General features: G+C 42.7%; 1 protein-coding gene across 7 annotated transcripts in view; it reads left to right on the top strand.

The window, feature by feature from the left end:
• MECOM (MDS1 and EVI1 complex locus) overlaps window positions 1-10,354 on the top strand; it is a 333,266-nt gene extending 322,912 nt beyond the window's left edge. For all 7 annotated transcript variants that reach the window (XM_064665804.1, XM_064665803.1, XM_064665806.1 and 4 more), the window contains 6 exons: window positions 691-768; window positions 2,544-2,713; window positions 3,818-3,962; window positions 6,729-6,965; window positions 7,530-7,716; window positions 8,677-10,354. In XM_064665804.1, coding sequence (XP_064521874.1) covers window positions 691-768; window positions 2,544-2,713; window positions 3,818-3,962; window positions 6,729-6,965; window positions 7,530-7,716; window positions 8,677-8,811 — 952 coding nt within the window. In that variant the 3' untranslated portion in view covers window positions 8,812-10,354. The remainder of the gene's footprint in view (window positions 1-690; window positions 769-2,543; window positions 2,714-3,817; window positions 3,963-6,728; window positions 6,966-7,529; window positions 7,717-8,676) is intronic.
• Window positions 10,355-22,853: the final 12,499 nt, after the last annotated feature.

Below are 22,853 nucleotides of genomic sequence, written 5' to 3'. Positions count from 1 at the left end.
ATATTAATATTTTACTTGAACAAAGGATAATTATTTTTTTTGGCCATTATTTTTCCTGTGACATATTATTGAGTTTGGAGAATGGTTTTTAAATTGCATTATTTAGGTCTCTATATCATCTCCAGAATGCGCAGGTGTTTGACACTGGCATATCGGTTTATCTGATCTTTTTGAAAACATGTCACCTTCTTTCAAGACATGTTGTTATAGAAACATACCTTGATGGATTAGGTCTTTGAGTCTTGTCTGCTCTGATCCTATTCAATGCACAGAACGGTGTCACGTTTGCTGACACGTAGAATTGGTTGAAAGGTTTGAAATTTGCTTACATGGAGGCAGAAATCCAAGGCTTTAATAGCAGATTCTCTTGATTCCAAATCTGAATGAGGCTGATAATCACCTAGTGAGCTTAGAAACTTGGGGTGATCTTTAAAATCGGTGTGTTTTTGTATATCCCTCCATTATGCACAAGCAAAGCTGGTTGGTACCAGCAGTTCCAGTCCCATTCTCATGTGTGTGTGTCAATCCCTTACTTCTGCTGAATGCTTTTATTAGGATGTTGTTGCACCAAAGCAGTGCCAATAGTACCATATATTAATGATTCCATTTGGGCTGTGCAGCCAGTGCAGCTCAAACTGGGACAAAGCCATTGAGGGTTGTGTTCTCTTATCAAACCTTCTCTTATCACAGATACTGTGGCAAGATTTTCCCGAGATCTGCAAACCTGACACGTCACCTGAGGACGCACACTGGAGAGCAGCCCTATAGGTACCACGACCCCTCACCCCTGTCTGTGCTGTTGTCAAGTGATCTTTAAGGTCCCTTCCAACCCAAAGTATTCCAGGATTCTCTGAATAAAGCCAAGGAACGGGTGTTCAACATCCTTTCTTGGCCAGCTCCAGCCATTCCTTCTTAGCATTGATGACCCACCGCTGCATTTTGGTCTCTTTGTGTGTTCTATGCTGATACTCAGTGTTGGAGCTGCATGAAGGGGGAGTTTTTTGGTCCTAGTTAGTGAAATTCTTTTGGCTGAGGCAGCTCCCCAGCACTGTCCACAAGTTCTGCCTTTGCTGGAGGGATGGCTGGCACTGCTGAAGCAGTGTGATTGAAATGATGTCCAATAGGGCTCATGGGCATATTTTCTCTTGCAAAAATGTTTTTTCTTAGAGTTCTGTGGTGTTATTTGCAGCCTGAAGTTGGGTGATTTGTCAATCATCTGATTTCTGAAAGGTCCCGGTTGCAAAGGCGTTACTGTATTTATTTGTTTCCTGCCTAATCTGGATCCTTTCTGAGGTCTGCTTAGCCAAAAACCCGTGTGGGTGTACTCTCCTGTTGATAAGAATATGTGTGTGATACTGAATCCAGGACAGTCAGATGCAGAAATGTGGATAGAAGCTTCACCTTATTGAAAATGAAAGACTAATTTAAACTGGACAGAAGCCAGTTCATGTTCCAGTAAAACAAATGCACAGATTTCTGCATTTTATGAGCTGTAAAGAGCAGAGTAAGCTCATTGTTTGTGAGGAAACAATATGTTTTTTTGCCTCTAGTCTCTTTGGGAAATGAGATTCACATCTGATTTTATTGAAGGAAAGTCTTGATGCATGTTAAACCCATCCACTGCATAAAAGCCACAAGCAATTAGTAGCATAATGGACGATTTCAGCACTAAAAAAAATTTGACATCATTGACAAGCATAAGAGAGGCACGGGAGAAGTAAAAGATTGAAAAAGTAAAGTGGTGAAGACTGTTGGCTACTTGCCAGCCAGAGAATTTGGAATAGTTATAGTATGACTTAGTAATGGCTTAAAGAGCAATACAGTAAAGGCTTTAGGGACTCCAAATCGCTACAGAGTATGAAAATTGATGCCTCTGGTACCAGAGTGATAGACTAAACTACTCACATTGGCACGGTATTAAAGGTTGGGATTGTTTATTGCTGGTTTTTGCAAGATAACCAAATTTCCTCTGGGATTAGCAATCGAGCAAGCTAATTCCTCAAGAAAAGATTTAATCACACAGCATAATTTAGAATAGGAAAAGAAATAGCCCTTTTTACCTTATTTGAGCATTAGAAGAGATCTGTTTCATGTTTTTTCCAAAAGTGTTTAATTGTATTGTATTGGCAGCACATGAAACAATAGAGTTATTGCTCTACTGTTTTCAAACTTCCCAACTTTGCGTGCAACAGTTTTAAAAACATGGGACTCAATTACCATAGCTAATTTGATACCATTAACTCTGAAATATTATGCTTATTCCTAAAGGCAGTATTTAAAATATGAAGTCTAATGTGAATTAAAGCTGAAAAACCAACCACAGAAATGAAGTGTCCATTCCAAGAGCACAGCTCTCTAGTTATACAGCCAAAATTTGTCTTTATTTCAGGGAGGATTGTGCCTCAGTAGGGACCAAGGAACTGCTGTTGGCTACTGAGACTGAGCCCAGGAGGTGCTTCATGTCTCTTAAGACAAATTTTACATTTCCAGCTACTAACTAACCCTTTTCTACCGACTTGTTTTGTTTTGGGTTTTTTTTGCAGATGCAAATACTGTGACAGATCCTTCAGCATATCCTCTAACCTGCAGAGACATGTGCGTAACATCCACAATAAAGAGAAGCCATTCAAGTGTCACTTGTGTGACAGGTGTTTTGGTCAACAAACCAATCTTGACAGACATCTAAAGAAGCACGAGAATGGGAACATGTCTGGTATGTGTGTCTCTTCCCTCCCCAGCTTGCCCTGTGTGCCATGTCCAGGGGCTGCACGTTCACTGTCAGTGCTGCTGGGTGTCAGTAGGCACACGCAGATCCGCACTGCCTGCTCTGATGAGTGGGGGGGTTGTTGGAAAATATGTAAGTGCCTAAGCTCTGCTGACATTTAAAGTGCTTTGAAAATCCCAGCATAAACTCTCCCCTTGTATAACTTAAGACCACTGGATGATGTCTTTTCTTTTGGTTTTAATTAAGCCGACCATAGCGTTTTGAGAACAGACTGGGAAAATTGGTTTAATCCCGTCGCCGCAATCACTTGGCTCTCCATGGGAGTCCTAGATTTAGAGTCTCAAGGGGCACTCTAAAAGATTTTCTTGGCACCTTCTAAAATATTCCCACTGTCAGGAGCTGAAAAGTGCTGGCTATTATGGAGGTAATGGTGCCTCTCAAGGCCCAGAGCAGGTCAGTCACCATACAGCAGCAGCAAAGGCAGCGGCAGGGAGGGGATGTCATTGCTCTGGTTTGGGTATCTGCAGCATTTAATGAAAACCTCTCTGCAGTCCTTCCAGTCTGCATTTCCCCTCACTGGAAACAACCAGGTGCAGGCAGTGAATCCAGAGCTGTCCCTTCCCCAATGCTCAGAGAAAGACGTCTGTCACTGCTCTCTCAGTGCTAATGAACCTGGGTGATTATGTCAGTGGCTGCTCCATATTATAAGCAAATCTGCATAATTAGTAGCTTAAATGACGTTCTGTTTGCTCAATTCAGCCATTGGTCTAACAAAGACAGTTACTGACAGTCCTTGAATCACAGGGGACAGGAGGGAGATGTTGAAATAGATACTTGGCAAAAGCGATTATAAACCATGGAAATGGCACCCAGAATGCAACCAGTCATTTTGGCTGGAAACCACCTCTGCCCTTGGGTAATATACTTCCCTTCTAATTGCTGGTTTTATGGCCAAAAGCTGATAGATCACTATGACCAACTTTTTCTGGCTCTCACCCATTTTAACCATAGTTTCAATTTCATTTTGATTTAAATAGTTAAATATAGAAAATATAAAAGACCAGCAACAGAAGTCATGTGTTTTGTTTTAAGGTACTGCAACATCTTCACCTCACTCAGAACTGGAAAGCACAGGGGCAATCCTTGACGACAAGGAAGACTCCTACTTCACAGAAATTAGGAATTTTATTGGAAACAGCAACCACAACAACCAGTCCCCCCGAAACTCAGAGGAGAGGTGAGTTGTGTCTGATCTGCATTCAAAAGGTGCCACTGCTCCTTTTCCAGTTTTGCAGACTAAGCCTGATTTCTCACTTTTGATGATGTCTGGAGCCAGAGTTATTTTAGAATCTGGTTGCTTCAGTGGTCATATTGGTGTCTTATGGAAAGAAATGTGTCGGTTCTCTCCCCATCGTGCATGAAGATATTCCAGGTGGCAGATGCTGGACGGAAGGTTCTGTCTGTGAACACATTTCTCCTTGTATCAGGAGCTCTCAGTTTCAGGTTCCCATCGTTCACTTGAGTCTGTTGGAAAATTCCTTCACTTTACAATCGTGGCAGAACAGGTGAATTCTACATCCTGTGGCTAAATGTATGGAGCCTCAGGATTTAAGTGCAATATAAATGTGTAATTAATAAAGTAGACTAAGCTAAATTCTTGGGTCAAATGAAAGGTTGTTACTGAAAGTCCTTTCCCGTAAGTAACTCAATCCCAAGAAAGATGCTGACTAGCCAAAAGCCCGTGAGGCTGTGGGTAGGCGTTGGTAGTCCACAGTGCTCCAGCATGTGAGAGAATTTTTTTCTACCAAGATTTATTAAGTATATGGGTGTTTGAATTCTTCTGAACTAACAGAAGAGAGACCACCTCTAAATATTTTCAGCTAATAAAAGTACAGCTAAGCAGAAAAGGCTGTGGGATGGATACGCACATGAGCCCCACATATTTCTTTGGGATTGGTGCTGCATTATGCATTATTTGCCCTTTTGAATTGGCATTTCATTATCAACATCAAAAAATTCTTACTGTTGGTGACAAACTTCGCTGTCTTCTCAATTTCCACATGCCTTTGTGAAGGGATAAAAATGGTGGACATAACACAATTTCCACAAAAGTATTGGATTAAGTGATTACATGCATATTCAAATTTCATTCCATCTTGATTGGCAATGAGGGTTTGGGATTTTTTTCCTCACACATCTGGTCTCAACATGTCCTCCGACAGGAAGTCAGCAAAGTGGAAAGGTTGCTGGGTTGTGCAGTGTTTCCTTTCTAAATTTGGCACTTCAGACTGCTCTTGACGGATATTTTATCCCTGGCAAATTGCTGCATTTGAAAGCATAATTAGAGAATCTGTTTTCTTAATCACATGGCTTTTGTTACTTTGGTTGTAGTCCATCTCCCTTTCATTTCTAGCAGCCTCAATTGAGCATAACAAGCAAGTTGGCAGCCCAAACTGTGCTCAATAATTTCTTATTTCTGCCTGTTTAAATAAAAGATGATAAAGAGATATTGCTCTGATGATCTTAGAGGGGGGTGGCTGCTTCAGCTCTCCCTGCTCTGCACAACCTCAGATTTTTTGATAGTGCTATAAAGACAGACCATTCCCTAGAGCACTTTTTTAAGTGCAGTACTAAACTCATGACAATCAGTTGGAATTTGCTCGGAAAACAGATAAAACTCTGCTATGTTTAGGAAGGCGATGCTGTTGTGTAAGAAACCAGCTTTGCTTGCGTACACTCCTCAGAAAGTCCGTATGTTGCAGCAGCAAGTCACACATTAAAACCCAACCAGGCTGGAAGGGCTCATCTTATCTTGCTCCAGCTTTTCGTGTATCCTACATTGTTCCACACAGTTTGAAGCACACGGAATCTGAAGCAAACTTCGTGCCGACAATAACGTTTCCATTTTTGTAACTGTATTCCTGGAAGAGTTAAGGACCTTTTGCACAATGAGAACAATAGATGAATCAAGGCCTCTGTGCTACATAATGTGGCAGAGCAGATAGACTGGTAGCATGAATATGGGGGGCTCCACCAAGTGCAGCCTGTTCACACCACGAGTACCTCTGGATGGGCGTTTGTTGACGTGGTGGTGCCGAGGTTCTTTAGCTCCCATTTAATGTGGTGGATGCAATGCAGCTCCAGATGCTCCAAACCCTACAGGATTGCGACCATTACTAAACGAGCCCCTACTTCAGCGTGGGTATTATGTCCTTGATAAAAATCCCATAGGAAGTAGTTAAGAGAAGTCATTGTCTGAAAGCAAAGGACAGCGTAATTACAGCGCGTAGGCCAAATGGTTTTCCGTGTGTGTATTGCTGCAATTACTCATTTAGTAAGAATAAATGCACTTAAAATGCTATATGACCTTTCTTTTCATTACTTCTTGCCCTTCAAATCAGTTCATAATCTGGTTCAGCATGGAGGAATATTGCAGGCCACTCTTCAGGTCTTCAGCTCAAGTCCCTTAGGTTCCCATGTGTGAAATCCATACGTTCAGTGAAGCAGTATGGCTTCCAAATGGGTGGTAGCGTGCAAAATTAATTATGCATGTAATTTTGACTTTAAAACTCTGAATGTGGTATTGGATGTCATTTTTTTTAAAAATGCCGGATCTGATTTTCAGCGTTTCTTGGCCCCTACAGCTCCTGTTAAAAGGCAGTGAGTTGTTTTGCCCAGACTACATGTATGATTGGAAACATGAGACGAAATAATGCGTGAGAAAATTTGGAATGGATATCTGAACATACCTCTGCTTGAACAGTAGTTTTAGCAGGGTAACAGGAAAATCCCATGCTGATGGTGCTGTAATGTCCCACTGATTTTTGAGTGGAATTTTCTCCAATGCTGCCTGAATGTCTGAAGCCAAGCAAGATAAAAAATACAGAAATCACTTTATTCTGCTGGGACAGATCCTTTTCAGATCTGCCTCCAAGTGTCTGCTGGTGAGGAGCTTTCATATCTGATTTGTGTTGATAGCTCGGGTTTGTTTTGGTACTTTCAGAATGAATGGCAGCCACTTTAAGGATGAAAAAGCCATGGTAGCCAGCCAGAACTCAGATCTGTTGGATGATGAAGAGGCAGAAGATGAAGTAATGATGGATGAAGAGGATGAAGAGAGCGAAATGGCAGGGAAGGCAGTCAAAGAGCCCGTTACGAGTGACATGCACGAGGGGACTCCAGAGGAGGATTACGAGGAAACAAGTACTTTGGACATGAACTGCAAAGCTTCCCCTGGCAGGTTGGTTCCTTCCGAGTATTGGTGTACCCGATACGTGGGATAAAAACAATAAACCATACAAGGATGCCAACCCCAAACTGTGCCGTGGGAACCGGTCTGGAGTAGCCGACTTCCCAGTTACAATAGCAACGTGCGTCTGTGTTTGGGTCAATACCAGCCCTGCTTCCAGCCTCTCCATGCGATCTGTAGCCCTTGTTAGGAAAATTAACTGTGCTTGGGGAGCTATTGTCAGGTTCTGGGTGAGACAGGAAACAGGGTGAGACAGTTTCATGGGAGAGACGTTATCTGCTCCATGAACCGTCCTGGATCCCTTGTAATGGTCTTGTGAAAAGCTGTGGAGACACCAGGAGAGAAACAAACTCTCCCTCCCCCACTCCCACTTCCCACCCTTTCTTTAGAACAGAAAAGGGAATTCCTTTTATTTCAGGATCACCGTTCCATGAGCCAAGGGGGTTTATGAATGTGAAAAAGGGGGAAAATGCCCAGATGTGTAAATCTGAGAGGACAAGGGAACACAGAGAGGATCATTGAATTGACATTAAAATCTCCGTGGTGTTTCTGTAGGTATAAAGAAGAGGAGTATAATAAGACTGGACTTTCGGCTTTGGACCACATAAGGCACTTCACAGATAGCCTCAAAATGAGGAAAATGGAAGAAAATCAATACAGTGAAGCTGAATTGGCAGCTTTCAATGCTTCCCAGCTGCCAGAGGACCTCAAGCAACCGTTGTACAGGAAATCCAAATCCCAGGTAAAAGCTTAACTCAGTTAAAGTGTTATTGTCACCAGATACCCACAGGATTAAGCTGTTAGTGTGTGGCAGGCAGGGTTGTTCCAGCTTAGTCAAATGGGACTGTGCTCCATGTCCACAAACCTCAGGCTGCCCCGACTCCCCCTTTGCTCCCACTGCACCCCAGAGACGTGACAGGGTCCTTGGGTCCCTGAGAATGGAGGATTTCCATACTTTTTTCTTACTTTTTTTGTTGTTTTTGTTCCTGTCTGCCACCCACTGAAATGCCATGGTAAGAACTAGCCCCACCCTGCTCTCAGACAGCCGGTGTGGTCATGCTGATGCTGTGGAGTTTAGCTCCTGCCTCCCAGGGATGTGACTTGATCTTCTGGTTGGCTTGGCTTTTTGGTATTTTTTTTTGATAACCTGTTGGATGTTACCACCTTAAGGTCCTCAGTGTGTTTTACAAACAGCAATAACTAAAATTATATCCTAGTGCTATTTCTTATAATTTTTTAAAATATTTTTAAACATTTTTTTAAATGTTTTAGAGGGTCTTTTTAGCCCCTCTAAAAGATTCCTGTTTTAAAAACTGCAGAATATGCACGTAGGAAAGGTCAGCAAAGGAGACCCTGGTGAAGTACAGGACCAGCCAAGGGATAATGTGATTCCTCAGGCTCTTGAAAAGAGCCTCCTGTGCCAAGAATCTGAAGGCAAAGGAGACTTTGGGACCTTGTCTACTATCAAAGGTTTCTCAGAGCTTTGTGAAACCAGATGAAAGAAGAAATTATTATTACTATTAGTGAGTCAAAAGTGTCGGTGAAAGGCTTGACAGTGGTTTTACCTAATGCATTTTCATTTTGTTTTAAAATAAGTTGAGAACAGTGGCTGTAGCCTGACGGGGTGGGGGTGGCACCGGTCCAAGCTCAGATCGGCGCCGCGGGATCGTGACCTCTTTGTCCTTCTTCTGTCCCCATCCAGGCGTATGCCATGATGCTCTCTCTCTCCGACAAGGACTCCCTTCATTCTGCATCCCACAGTTCTCCCAACATGTGGCACAGTATGGCGAGAGCCGCCGCGGAATCCAGCGCCATTCAATCCATCAGTCACGTATGACAGTGTGAAGTCTTACCAAGAATGGGACCAAGTCCAAACCAGTAGCATGGCTCTTTCATATATGACTATTTAAAAAGACTGCTGAGCAGAATGCCTTATAAATCTGCAGGGTCACTCATTTAAAGTCCGGTGACCTTAAACTGAATAATTTTAAAAAGAAAAGAAACTATTTATTCTCAATATTTTGTTTTGCACAGCAAAGGCAGCTGCTGACTTCTGGAGGATCAATGCGACTTAAAAATAAAAAAAAAAGTTTCAGTGGATTATGTAAACGGGGCCGGGAAAAAGTGTCTTCCAGTTCACCCGGCTTTGAGGGGCAGGGGCAGAAGGGTTAAGACTGCATTGATACACACATGGGCACTCCTTTAAAGTAGGAACTGAATTGATTTTCTTTTTGTATAAGATAGTTTGACACAGGATTGGGAACAGTTGCTTTTATGTACAAATCTCTTCATTAAAGCTTTATGCATTTTAGCCCTTCAAAGAAAGAAAATAGTTCTATCAAATGCACACTATCCATCGTAAATGTAGAAAGAAGTAACAGGGAATATTTTGTTCTCTCCGTAATTCTTTTGCCTTCTCAACTGCATTGTTAAAAAAAAAAAGGAAAAACGAGGAGAAAAAAAAAAAAAGACAGAAAAAGAAAGAACTCTGAGAAACAATACATAAGAGGCTTGTGTATATTGTAAACTATGAATGTTCACTACTCCAAGAAGCTAAATCATCCAGATAATTCCGTGAAAGCACCGCGTTCATCGACAGCACCACTAGTTCGAATCATTGTAAGGAGATTTTAATTTTTGACAATCATGTCACTATTTTGTTGTATTGTTTCCTTTCCCCCCCTACCCTCTTAATTTCTTCTTTGTGTTGTGTGTACCATGTATTTATTTGTTGGCAAACGATTGTTTGTTGATTACAATAGCACTGTTCCTGTAACAAACAGCACTGCTCCAGTCCCCCACTGCGTTACGATGTAAGGCACCCATGTACTTCCAAAAAAGTGAGGTGAACTGATCTGTGTATATGGGAGTGCAAAACAGTGTTGGAAATTTTCTTACATTCCTCTTTTATTTTATTTTTTGCCTTTTAATGAACTAAATAACTAATAGATACGACTTAGTTTGTTTTTTTTTTGTAATACAGTAAATTGATTCGATTGTATAAACAGTTATAATTTCTTCATGAAAGCATGATTCTTCTGATTAAAAAAACTGTACCCAATATTTTATGCTGGTTGTCTGCGAGCTTGTGTGATGTTATGTTCATGTTAATCCTATTTGTAAGATGAAGTGTTCCAAATTTATGTTTTAAAAAAAAATAAATAAATAATGGAAGGTATTCAGTTATTTTTTGGGGTTTTTTTTGGCCTTTAGTGAGGGACCAGATTTATTTTTCCTTTTGTTTATAATCTCATTTTGAAATAATCGGCAAGTTGAGGTACTTTCTTTAAATGCTTTGTACAATGTAACTGTTACGCATTTCAGTACATTACTATGGGAGGAACAACTTAAAAAAAATAATAAAGGACTACAAAACTGAAGGGATCTATTTCCTTATTGTCTTGGTTTTCTCTGGGTTGGGGCAGTATTGGCACTTTTTTTTTCTGCATTCTGGGCAGCAAAGATGGGTCTGTGGGGTGATGAGGATAAGGGTAATGAGAGGATGGGGCACTCTGAGGTGTCTTGGACTTGGCTGTGCAATGTAGGACCCAAGCCAGAGCCTCTCAACAGGCTGTTGAAGGGATTTAGATCTATCCTCTAAGTTTCAAAACACTACTTTGGAAAAGAAGAATATTTTAAGTGGTTTTTCAGGAGGGATTGGTGCAATGTCACCTTCAAAGACAGTTGTGGAGCCTTGAGCTTGGGCTGGTGTTGCACCCACCTGCTGCTCGTGGGAACAGGGTTGGGATGCAGTGTCTTGGATGGTGCATAGTGAAATACTGACTCACCAGAAGGATCAAAACCCATAGCTGAGAAGCTAAACAAGCCTCCAAGTGCATGAAATGAGCCTTTAGAGTCTAAAAGGGAAAAAAAAAAGTGTTTTATTTTGTGTTCCTTTTGAGATCAGGTCCAAACCCCTGCTTCTGGGCAGCCTGTGGAGCAGGGGAGGTGGGATGTCAGGAAAGGCAGCATTGGCCCAGGAACTGCCCATCTTAGTGCTCTGCTCATCAGCAGAGATAGAAGGACTGAGATGCTCCTCTCATGGCCTCTGTCAGTACACAAAGACCTCTCATAGCTCACCAGATTCCTAAGTTACATTTCAGAATGACCTGTATGTGTCCCTCTTGCCTTCTGCCCAGATGTATAACCATCCTGTAGCAACAAGGGCATTGGCAAGGCTGAGCCCAAACCCAGCAAGCACAGGTGTGGGCTGCCTTTGGTTTGCTGTCTCGGCTCTAGAGCCTCCTGCACAGGCTGATGGCAAGCTGAGACCTACAAGCTGATGGTTTCCATGCAGGAAGCCTAAACTAGAACTGAAAAAAAAAATTAAAGCCTGTATGCATATTCTTGTACTCACTTCACTGGCCTGAGGCAATGGCCAGGTACATGCAGATAATTGCATAAATAGGCTATTATTTTTAGTGCAGTTAAAGTCACCGTGAAACTTGGTTTTAGGTTTCTGCCAAATAAAGAGAACAAATAGATTAATCAAGTCACTTTTTATCTGCAAACAACTTTCCAGATCATTTTCCCCTTTAATTTGATGGAATGACAGTTCTTTTCAGCTCTACCCTCACCTGCCCTAGATGAAAGGGGGTTTGGGAGGTGGAGAAAGGGTGGGACAGTCTCCCCTGGGTTTAATGTTCTGGGTTACAGTAGCACAGGCATCATATACCTGTCAGGGAAAGTACTCCTTGAGCTGAGCTGCAGGGTTAGTTTAACCTGCCCATAACCAGGTCTGTTGACTATTAAGGAGCAAATGTTGCCACTCATCCAATCCCTGAGTTGTTTTCCCCATTGGGTGCCTGGAATTTGGTATTTTCTTGTCAAAGTATCCCACCCAGCAGCCCTGCCAATGGGATGTGATGAGCTGAGGGAATGAAATATATTTCTGTAATATCAGAAAGAGTCCTCCAACTCTTTGCAGGTCCCTTACCATGACCTTGATGTTCATTGCCTTTTCTCAGTGCTAGAGTTATTCACCCAGAGGAATAGCTGAAGAGCAAACTGAGATTTAATTAGTCATCTAATCCCCCAGTAAACAAAGAAAACTGGGTAATTTTTGTGTCATACCCTTCCTGATGGACCACACATGCACTTGTCCAGTTGCAGACATTGTTGAGTGAGGACTAAGGTTTCTGTCTTTCTGCTACAGTGATTTTATTTTTTTAAGAGGGGGAAAAAAAAAAGGCCAATTTCTAAAAACCTTTCAGCTTATTTCAGCATCATCCTACTGTTCACCCCACTGTAGTAGTTCTCTGTAACTCAGCAAATCATTCCCATGTGATCCAGCAGCCTTACTACATGGAGGAGCTGCACATTACCCCCTCAATTCCTATCTGCAGAACCTAACAAAGCCCCAGCATGACAAGATGATTAATCAATATTTCACCCTGGCCCAGCTCCTCGATACCACTGTGGGTCCTAGTCACCGTTCCCGTGTCAGCTGCTGTTTTTAATAGGTACATTTGTGGAATAATGGGAGGGGAAGTTATTATAAAAGCATTTGCGAGGCTGCTTTTGCTCAGTGATTCAGTTTGGCCCGTTGCTCCATGCGTGTCTTGAACTTTAAAACTTTCTGTCAGGTCTCTGTTACTCAGACGGAGAATCGCTGTGAGCTCCTGGATGGTTCCGCTGCATTCTCTGCCTTCAGCTATATTTAGTCTCAGTTGTGGTTTTGTTGGTCATTCATAGACTGGTGTGGAAAAGTTAGAGATGCTTCCAGTAATGATTTAAACAAAACAAAGGTATCCGGCAGCAAACAGAAACCCCTTTCTCCATGTCAAAGCCCGGGTACCTTGCCAGGACTCCAGTTAGGGGAAAAATGTATCCTGCAGCCTGGCCAAAACCATCCTGTCTCCCATCCCATTGAATGGCTCTGTAGGTTTGTGAGTGCACCTAGTCTGAGGCTTCCAAGAGCCTGATTAATTCAACTTTTGTTTCTATAGAGTAAATGGTGCCAGCTTTAGGAAAAGCTCAGCTCTACAGTTCAATGTCATGTAATGAAGCCTGGGGAGATGGTGAACATCAAGTAAAAAGTAAAAAAATAAATACTGTATTCCTCTTCTGTTACTTATTTTTTCCCCAGACTCATTTGCTGCTAGAGGAAAACAATTTTCAGCAAAATTGTCCCAGAATTTAGATTTTAATCAGACTAACAGGTAATCCCTAGAAAGAGGCCCCACTGCCAGGATTCAGGAACTTGTGGTACATCCTGCAAGACTGAAGCCTTTGTCCCAAAACTACTGCCTAGATTTTGGGACTGGTTGCCCACCTGGATGTGAACATAAACCAGACTGAACACAGATCCTTTTGCATGCTGGAAGCAGAGCCTCCTTTTTTTTTTTGACCAAGAGTGTCCACATTTTAATGACAGTTGAATCTATTTATATCTATAAATCCATTTGGGGAAGTTTGGGGAACCTTTTATTATAATAGGTGCTGTGAAAATATAGAAGTATTCTGATATAAGGAGCTTTAGCAGTATCTGCTCTGGCTGTCTGAGCGGGGGGTCTGAGAGAAGGCACCTCCAGGAGGCTCCTGCCTTTTCCCTGCTTTATTTTAATACTAATTAATTCCAGAAGGGCTAAAGATATTTGATGAAATGTTACACTTCTAAGAGAAAGTTTTGCCCAAGAGTCTTAGAGCAGGCCTCCCAGCTTGGGAGGGTCTGGTGGGAAAAGAGGGTTAGTGGTGATTTTGATGCTTAAATTATCAGTAATTAAGAAGTTGATTTTTAGGGATTGAAGAAAATTTTAAACAGCTGCTTCTTTGGGGCCTTTTACTCCTCATTTTCATTAGCATGTGCTAAGGCAATCTGGAAAATATATTTAGGTCTATATTATGCTGTGTCAAGACCTCAGCATCTGTACCTTGGGGCAGATACATGTGAGATAGCCGAGGGTAGATGTGCCAGCTCGCACATGTGGAAGCGTTCAATTTGTAATATGATTATAGCCCCAACACAAAGCCTGCTTGATACCTGTGGCAGATTTGTTTCATGGTAAGTGCAGAAAATTCTCAAAAAATCATGTCATGTTTCACATCACCAGCCAACTCAAACTAGAGAAGTAGCGCTTTAATTCCTGGGGAATCTCTTTCAGCAGGCGTGTGTCAGGCCCAATTAAGGCCCAGGCAGCCTTGCACTAATTGGGTTGAGTTATGCAGTGGTGTAACATGGTCCTTTAGCAAAGCAGCCCCTTTGACCAGGCCACACCAGCCGGTCTGTCTTCCCGAAGGTGGACAGCAGAGTAACTCCTGCTAGAAAATCACCTGGAAAAAGTTAACAACTGGAGTGAGAGTTTTTAGTAGCAGTGGATAGGACAGCTCATGGTGCTCAGTTAGCTCAGCATGGGACCTACCTCCTGCATTATAGGTACCACCACAGGAAATAAAGGTGGTGAGCTGTAGCCTCCACACACGAAGTATAAGCCTGACATCAGCATCCTCCAAGGATGCTCCCTCATCTCATCCACAAGTCTTTCTCCACTCCCAAAATAAAGAGGGCTTTTTCTGAAATCTGAAGTGTTAACACACTAGAGTAGAGAAAGAAAAATTAAGGCATGAGCTGAGATATGAAAATTAATTTAAGCTTTTAACCTCTCTTGAATCTCAGAGGCATTTGCGTGAAAATCCCCACAACAGACTCAGCTTCAGGTTGTCTGTAATCCAAATGAAAGTGAAACACTGGAGGGCAGAGTCTAATGGTCTTTGATCAACAGATCCCTACAAGACTCTTTATATCTACTCTAAAGTTACTCTCTTTTAGTTTAAAACCATCATCCCTTGTCTAGTTGCAACTGTCCAATTGCAACAGACTGCTAGAGTCTGTCCTCTTTCTCCTGTGGCTGCAGGGTCTGTTGGGCACCAGTCTGGTGTGTCTTCTCTTGAATTCATCTCGTGTCTGAGCCTGGCCAGGGATCTTTTCTAGCACCCAGTCTCTGGCTCATGTCTTAAAGGAGGATAATCTTTGCCACCCTTGGACCAATATGAAGTCCTGGCTCGCTGACACAAGCCTACCCTTCCTCAGGAGGGGACTCACAGATGTGAAGTCCAGTCAGCTGCAATCACACCATGTAATAAAGATTTAGTTCAGAAGGATCCACAGACCCTCTGCTCTGTGTAACCACAAGCCACAAAACACTTTGCAATCCACTGTAACGAAGGAAAGACCTTTATTACATTTAGACTTGATTCCCTGGTACTCTCTGGAAGCAGTTCTGCTGTTTTTATTACTTAAGAGCTATTAAAACCTTAACCACAGCATGGAGTAACTTGCTCCAGCTTTACACTTGTCCATAAAATATTTGACTGGGAAATCAAGAACTACCTTTTGGACCTAACACCCCATCAGCTGAGGAATGTCAGAGTCAGGTCTGAATTTGTCCCTGCCCTGGCTGAGTGTACAGGCCAGGCTGAGAGATGCTGAAGGGCAGGAGCATGGCTTGTAGCTGCTTTTCCCCATGGTTTTCTTTGCTGCCTGTAAGGAAGGACAGGGAGTGGGAAGCCACAGTGACCTCTCCTTCCCCCTTGTGTCGGCCATAAGCCAAGCTCTGCACATGCCAGCCTCTGTTAGCTTAGGAAGGAACAAAATTGGAAGGAAAAGTCACTGCATGGAGAATGAAGGAGAGCAGGAATAGGGACCGGGTTAATCCCACCCCAAAAAAACCAAAAGAAATCTTGAATCACCCTAAATTTGACACTGTGCTGGGGGAAAAGAAGCAGACATGGGTAATCAGCAGGATGGCACAGAAACATCAGTCACCCCTCTGAAAAAACCTTCTGAAGCACAAGTACAAAACCAAAACAACCTGACATGGTGTAAGGGAAAAAGTACCAGCCAAAAACTTCTATAAGGCAACTCCCTATGTTGCTCTTTATGTTGCCCAGATACTGGTGGGGTGTAACACAGAAGCTCAAAGCCTCTCATTATTTTGACTTTTTTTTATTATGAAATAGAAAAATCTGGCTTTCTCAGCTCGCTGCTGGTTCCAAATTATAACTTCCTCCTCCTCCTCCACTCTGCCACTGAATTTTTAATATTTCCTCTTTGGAAAATGGCAGGAGTCTCAGCAGGGTGGGGGCTTCTGCTCTAGTACAGCTCTGCCAGGGGTGAGCAAGGCTGGGGTGCCTTAGGACAACACTTTGCCCTTGGAAAATATATTCTAGCTACTGTCACCACAGAACAACAAGGGAAAGAAAAAAAAAGAAGCATTTTTCCCAAAACCTGAGGAACCAGCCTCATAAATTATCCATTTATTATGTTTCTTCGTTTCAGCTGAAACAATGATCCCAGTACATTTTCTTTTAAACTCTGTCTCCCCAGTCCAAGTGGCCACCTACTTTGTTGTCCAAATTTCTCGTGCAGTTTGAATCCTACAATGTGTAATCTCAGTAGGGTTATCAGTTATGTCATGCATTATACAGCCTCCAATCAGCGTAGTGGGAAACAACATTTTCATTTAATACCAGGAGAAACAGTGGAAGTCAGTGATTGATACCAACACAATGATGGGAAAAAGTGTCCAGAGGTGCTACTCACATAATCTCACTTTACAACATCTTGAAAATTCAATAGAAAGGACTTTGCTAACAATACCAGAATGACATCCACTGATTATTGTTCCTAAAGCTCTTAACAATAAGAAAGCCCTCTAAATATATCTCAACAAAAAACATATAACAGTTTGTTTCTTCTTTTTTTTTTTTTCTTTGCAAAGCACATAGTATTAGTCAACAATTGTTGTGTGGCGTGAGCCCATTAGGGCTGTTGGCTGGTAATGTTCTGGGAAATGAGCTCTTGAAAGATCTTTTTTTCTTTTTTAAACATGCCTAACAATTGTATCTTAAAACAATCCTGGATCAGCAAACTGCAAGGACCCACTCTTGTTTTCTTAAGCCTGAAGAAAAAACTAACCCCGCTTGCATTTTATTCACTCGCTTCGAAATTTGGTCGTGAGAAGTAAATTTTAGCTCAGAGCAGAAATGAGAAGCTTTCTAAGGACCAGCTGCTACCTGTTAAGCCTTTGGTCTGGGCAGGGTTGTGTCAGTTCTCCAAATTACACGTGGGTGCTTTCCTGGTCAGTCTCTCCCCAGCAGCCAGACCTCAGTGTAACATGACTTTCAGAAAGGGTTAAAATACAATTAAATTGAACAGTTAGTAAACCATGACATTTCTGTCAGGAGAAAAGTGGAAATAGGCATATTTACTGCTAAACTCACACATTAGAGGATGAGCCAGAAGCCACTAAGCTCTCAGTGTCTACTACAGAAAAGCCCTAAAAGTGGTTCATTGCTCAGCACCCTCCAAGAGCAGCACCTCTGGGGCCATTCCTGCTGCCCCAAAGCACACAAATGAAGACAGATATGGGAATAAAATCCTTCACTTACTTTGCAGCATCAGGTCCATTCCTATATTTCATCACCGTGTTATTGCACAACACTTTTGGGGTATATGGCCATCCAGAAACTAATTGGTAAAGATTAAATAATTTAAATTACTTTTATATTTTTTATATTTTCAAAATAAAATGAGCACTTACATGTCTCAGAGACCTTCACTGCATTTATAGCACTGAAAGGCCCGTGAAAGATCCCTAAAAATCGTTAACTGAAGTAAACATTGAATCACGTTACAGAATCAACAACAGAGAATTTTTGAATTAAATAATTGTGTCGCGCTCAAGGATATCAAGTGAATTATCCACTGGATTTTCTTTTATTGTGTGCTCTTAATCTCTCTGTTTATTATTGAAGTGGTTAATAAGCAATTCCTAAAACAGATCCAGAAGGTGTCTTTAGCAGCCTGTCAGCCCACACCATCCAATATGTTTTCCACCAGCCTTTTGCAATCCTAGCTTGATTTCACCTTAAAGACTTTTTGGAATGATTATTTTTGTTCGCTGAACTTGGACATTACTTGTGTAGATTCAGTTAAGATTTGTTTGCAGTCGATATAAACAGCATTTACTGGGTACAAGACATATCAGAAGGAAAAATTTTAACTTCTGCAAACATTTTTAGATGATCAAATGAAGGAAGGGAGAGAACATTGTGAAAATCTAACTCAAGCACTGGCTGCTTGGCACTGCTTTCCCTGTTATTGCCCGTCAATACCCCCAAATTTATTTAGAGAAATAGACCCATTATGTACTTCACTCGGAGAATTTTTTTCACTTCCCCACCAGACACTATGGATGTCCTTCAAAGCACCTTCTAGTAAATTTTTTGGCACCTGGTTATCAAACCAACCATCTCATCTCTCTCAATTGAATATATTTACTGAAACTTTTTTATTAAGTAATAAATATTAAGCAAAATTTTGTTTTCTTATAATTTCTCTGATATTTAAGTATAGACTCAATTAGTGGAATTCCTCCACAGGGTAACCTGAATGAAGCCTCAGCTGAATTAGGGGCTGACTCTCCCAAGGGCAGGGCTGGAAATACCCCTGGGTTTAATATGGTTTCAAACATTTTTTGCTGCTCTTCACTCCTCTGTGATTTTATGTACTTAAAAAACTCATATATCAGCCTTGCATATAATAACAACTACTTAAACCTGAGTATTGCATATAATTGCATATCTATTAATGCAATTTGTAGGCAGTGCTTATTGCTCACGAAAGGGACAGAGGCAACAATGGCTGTGGGAGTAAGGAGATGACTTCAAAGTACCTCTGGCTGAAAGGTGAGGGGTCCACACACCTGTGCCCAGGTGGGGTGTGTGTCCCCTGCCCCGGGGTCAGTGCAGGTCAGTGCGTGGCAGAGCCGCTGGTTGTTGTTGTTGTTGGTTGGTTTTGAAGTCATAGGAAACCGCTTGAATGGCTGGAGCCAGAGCGTCTCTGAGAGGGGCTGCCAAACATGAAACAACACACGGAGCTCAATCGGTGCTTAATTACTTTGTTGTTTCTTAAATATGGGGGGAGGGGGGGGTACCTCTGTTGAAAGGCTCCAACTTGACAGTACCAGGGAGTGGAGCTGGTGCTGCAGGGGCTGCTCACTGGGGGCTCAGTGCCATTGAGGACGTGAGGCAGAGCACTCAAATCCCTTTACAAACTCTTTGGCCTTGGGCACACTCTCCCTCCTCCTTTTTTTCTCCCAAAAAAATCTTTCCCAAACCCAGTCCTGGAAGAAAAGTACATCCCTGAAAGGTTGGAGCCCTGGCTCAGGGACACCCCACAGCTGAAAGCAAAGAGCCAAAGCCCTTTTACTAAGGATACTTGCTGTGCCATGCAGGGCATCACCCTTGCCCCTGCTCCGGGGAGAACACCGCCCCCAGCCTTGCTGTAGCACAGCCAGGCCACATGTCTGGAGGTGTGCAAGTCACCAGCAGCTCTGGCAGTGGGATGGGATCAAGCTTTGGACATCACAGCTCTCAGCTGGGCACGCTGCCTCGGACCTGTGCCCGGGAGCTGCTGTTACATGCCTGTGAAAATATGTATCCCAGGAACCACACCAGTAAACATGTGCCTTGTGAACTACATGATTCATATGTGATCTGAGGTTTTAGGATATTTCTGCATATTTTAAATGCTATCCATGTTTGAAAGCACTGTCCAGGAACATAAAGCCTCAATGTAAATTATTTTCTATTATTTATTATATTTATGTCTCTTTTTTGACAGTTCACCCTAAACCTTACAGTAAAATCTGGCATAAACTCTATGAAAACAGAGATAAAACCTTTTGAGTTTACAACCAAGATTTTAATATGCTCTGGGAGTGCTGCAATTCTTCACGGGAGCATCAGGAATGGTTGGATTTGATGATCTTGGAGGTCTTTTCCAAGCAAAAATGATTCTATGGCCCAATGAAACGTGCCCTGGCGGGGCCAGCAGCAGGCGATAGACCCGCACAGACCCCCTCCCCGTGCCTGCCTGTCTGCACAACATTTCTTGTCTCTATTGATGTATCTAACGTGAGAAATAAAGTGTGGAAAACTTATTTCAGCTGCATTTCACGGGCAGGCTCTTTGATCAGCCAGTGCCTGAGTATTACCCAGCACACAGGAAAATGGACAACTTAACTTTCAGACTTTTAGGTACAGCGCTAGCCGCCGCGAAAGGGCTGTCGACATTGCCAGCAGTCGTTAGGCTGCCTTTGGCTTTGAACAAGAGTATCCCAAGCCAGGGGACAAACTCCCCCATCCCCTGCACCGGGGCGATGTTCGCAGCCCCCACCCCATGCACCCACCCGCGGTAAACCTCGGAGCAACTCAAAACAAGTAGCCAGGCTTTAGTTAACCCTGGCTTGCATTCCTGACTCTAATTCTGTTTAAAGAGCGTCAGGCGAGGAGGGAACCCTGCGAAGCGTTTCTCTCAGCGTTGAGAGTGATTTATGTCCTCCCCGGCGCTGCCGGAGCCCTCCAGCCCTAATTGCCGGGTGCTCTCTCGTGGCTGCACAGGGAAGTGCTGGCGGTCCCTCCTCCGGCTCAGACCAGACTTCTTCAAAACAAATCAAAGCAAAGGGCCCGTCGCCAACTGGAAGTAACGACTGCGAAGTCCTCAGTAAGAGGACTCTTTACAGCGCTGGCCTACCAGAGCTCCTTGCTGGGCTGGCAGTGGGGAGAAAATTCAGATTTTTGCCTAATTATTGGCTGTTTGAGAAGCCGAGAAACAAACAGGAGCTAAGCCTGGGCAGAGGTACCAGTTTTGACCTCCTTGTGCTGGCAGTCTCTCTCTGTTAGCTGGTAGCTACCATAAGGATTTTGGAATTCAGCTTTACCTTTTTTTTTTTTTTAGTACACGTTAGTATGTGGAGCGGAACGCACGAGCCAGACCTGAGCAGTGAGGAAAGGCTGTCTTGATTCATTGCACTCATATGATTTTGGCTGCAGTAAATTCACTCTCCTGCTACAGCATGCAATTTGAGGGTTTATTGAATACTGGCACAACCAGAGGGGAATCATCAAAGTGGAGATAATTGCAGGGCTCTCGTTGCTTCTGCTGTCATTGCTTTACCAGCTATTGTCTCACTGCTCGGGTGAGCAGGGCCAAAGACCTCTCATAAGAAATAAAATAGTCAAAAAAGTCAATTTTATCCCTTCTTCTATTTCTTTTCCTTGTGGTAGGACTTACTCTTATGTGTGATTCTTTACAGTCTCCAGGAAGTTTTCGGTTTCTTCTCCTATTTCACTATCCCTTTATTCAGCGCTGTCTCTGAAAAACATTATACAAGATCCCGTCCTTTTTTTTTGTTAGCACCCAAACTCTTGGCCCCTTTCCGTTTGAGGTGGAAACCTAACGCCTCTCCTCCAGCAGCAGGAGTTTGGCCTGTGGAATCCCTGGAGAAGCTTTCTGTTCCCCTCAGTAAGCACCAGACCGACGGCCGGGAGAGCGCCTTCTCCCTCAGCCTTCCCCTGCTATTTGTCTTCCCTGCTCTCCCCACATTTCAGTTCCCCTAAAAATCACCCGGAGATCATTGGCCAGTTCAGCAAAGACAACTGCTCCATCACAGCCGAAATCTGAGCTCGCACATCTGGTTGAAGTTAAGCTAAGGTCTTCTTCCCAGAAATGCTTTGTGAAGTTCTTCTCCAGGCAAGACTTTTCCAGTAAGATAGTGTCTCCTTGCCTGCTATTTTGCTTAGTCTCGCTTTCTTTTATCTTCCTTGTCGAACTTAAATGTCGCCATTCACTGCTAGCAGATGTGGTTTGGGATTCCTACATTCTTTTATGCCTTTATTTCAGTGCTTTCATCACAGCTTCTCTTTCAGCTAGGTGAATCAAAGGCCTTTCCTTAGTCCAGTCAATGCGAGCTATACATGATGGCTTGTTTTATTTGGCAATCTTCTCCAGTATGTGATTCATTGTCTGCAGGTGATTCATAGTTAGGAAATTACTTCTGAACCCTGCCAGTGCTTGTGGTTGATTAAAGTTCAGAAGTCCCTGTAGTCTGTTCACCAGTGCTCTTTTGTCAACTCAAATATTTGTGTGCAGTAAAGAACAGTAAAAAGTGGATGTGCTATTGACATGAGCAATTTACTTGAATGTTTGCATCTTTAGAAAGTTCTACCAAAATCTCTAGAACTGGCATGAAACTGTTTCACAATGTCTGACTAAATGAATCACGTTTCACAAATAAATATCTGTCAAATCATTCAATTACTTGAGATCCAGTCATTAAGCAATAAAATAAAGCAGTAAATAGGAGACATCTGCTGCGAAGTGCTACAGAAACATAAGCATCTTTCTCAAGTTACCTTCTTTGCATTTTGGTATAATGATTCACCAAAAATATCTTACCCAAGGCAATCAAACATCAGAAAACTCTCCACTGCAAAACAGCATTGGCATAACATGGTACCTTACCCAAAGCAAATACATCTTGGTGGAGGCTACCAGGGAACAAAGAGGAGATCGATCAGCTGACATGCTGCAGCATTATTAGGTGAGCTCAGATGGCTCAGGGTACTGAAAACTTGAAACAAAAATAGAATTGGAAGCCATTGCTTCTGATCTTGAATTGATTTTTTTAAGATGTAAATTCTGTCCTTCCTTTGAAAGGTAATATTTCTCATAATGGCCAAGAGGTTCTCTTTACATCAGAGGTGCTTTACATCAGAGGTACTTGTAGGGATAATATTAAAACTCGAGGCCTGGATGGTCAAGGGGCTTGAAAACTGACTCTCTAAGGACCTCCTGCTCAAATCCATTGCAGCAGGAGCTGAATCCCAGAGTTTGGCAGCTTCTAGGGAGCTGCTGTCATACTGAAGTGGGGATAACAGCTCATGTCGGTCAGGCACATCCACATCAGAACCGCCACTTTCCCCAGAAGGATGAGGGGCTTTTTGGCAGCATCATCCTACAGGGTTGACCCAGAAAATGGTATTTCCAAGACTACAAATTAATTCAAGTACCTTTTGGAGAGGCACTCAGATAAC

Source organism: Pseudopipra pipra, chromosome 10 (genome assembly GCF_036250125.1).
Source record: "Pseudopipra pipra isolate bDixPip1 chromosome 10, bDixPip1.hap1, whole genome shotgun sequence".
Lineage (NCBI taxonomy): Eukaryota > Metazoa > Chordata > Aves > Passeriformes > Pipridae > Pseudopipra > Pseudopipra pipra.
The sequence above is the reverse complement of the archived record's forward strand: the minus strand, read 5'-3'. Positions and strand labels throughout refer to the sequence as shown.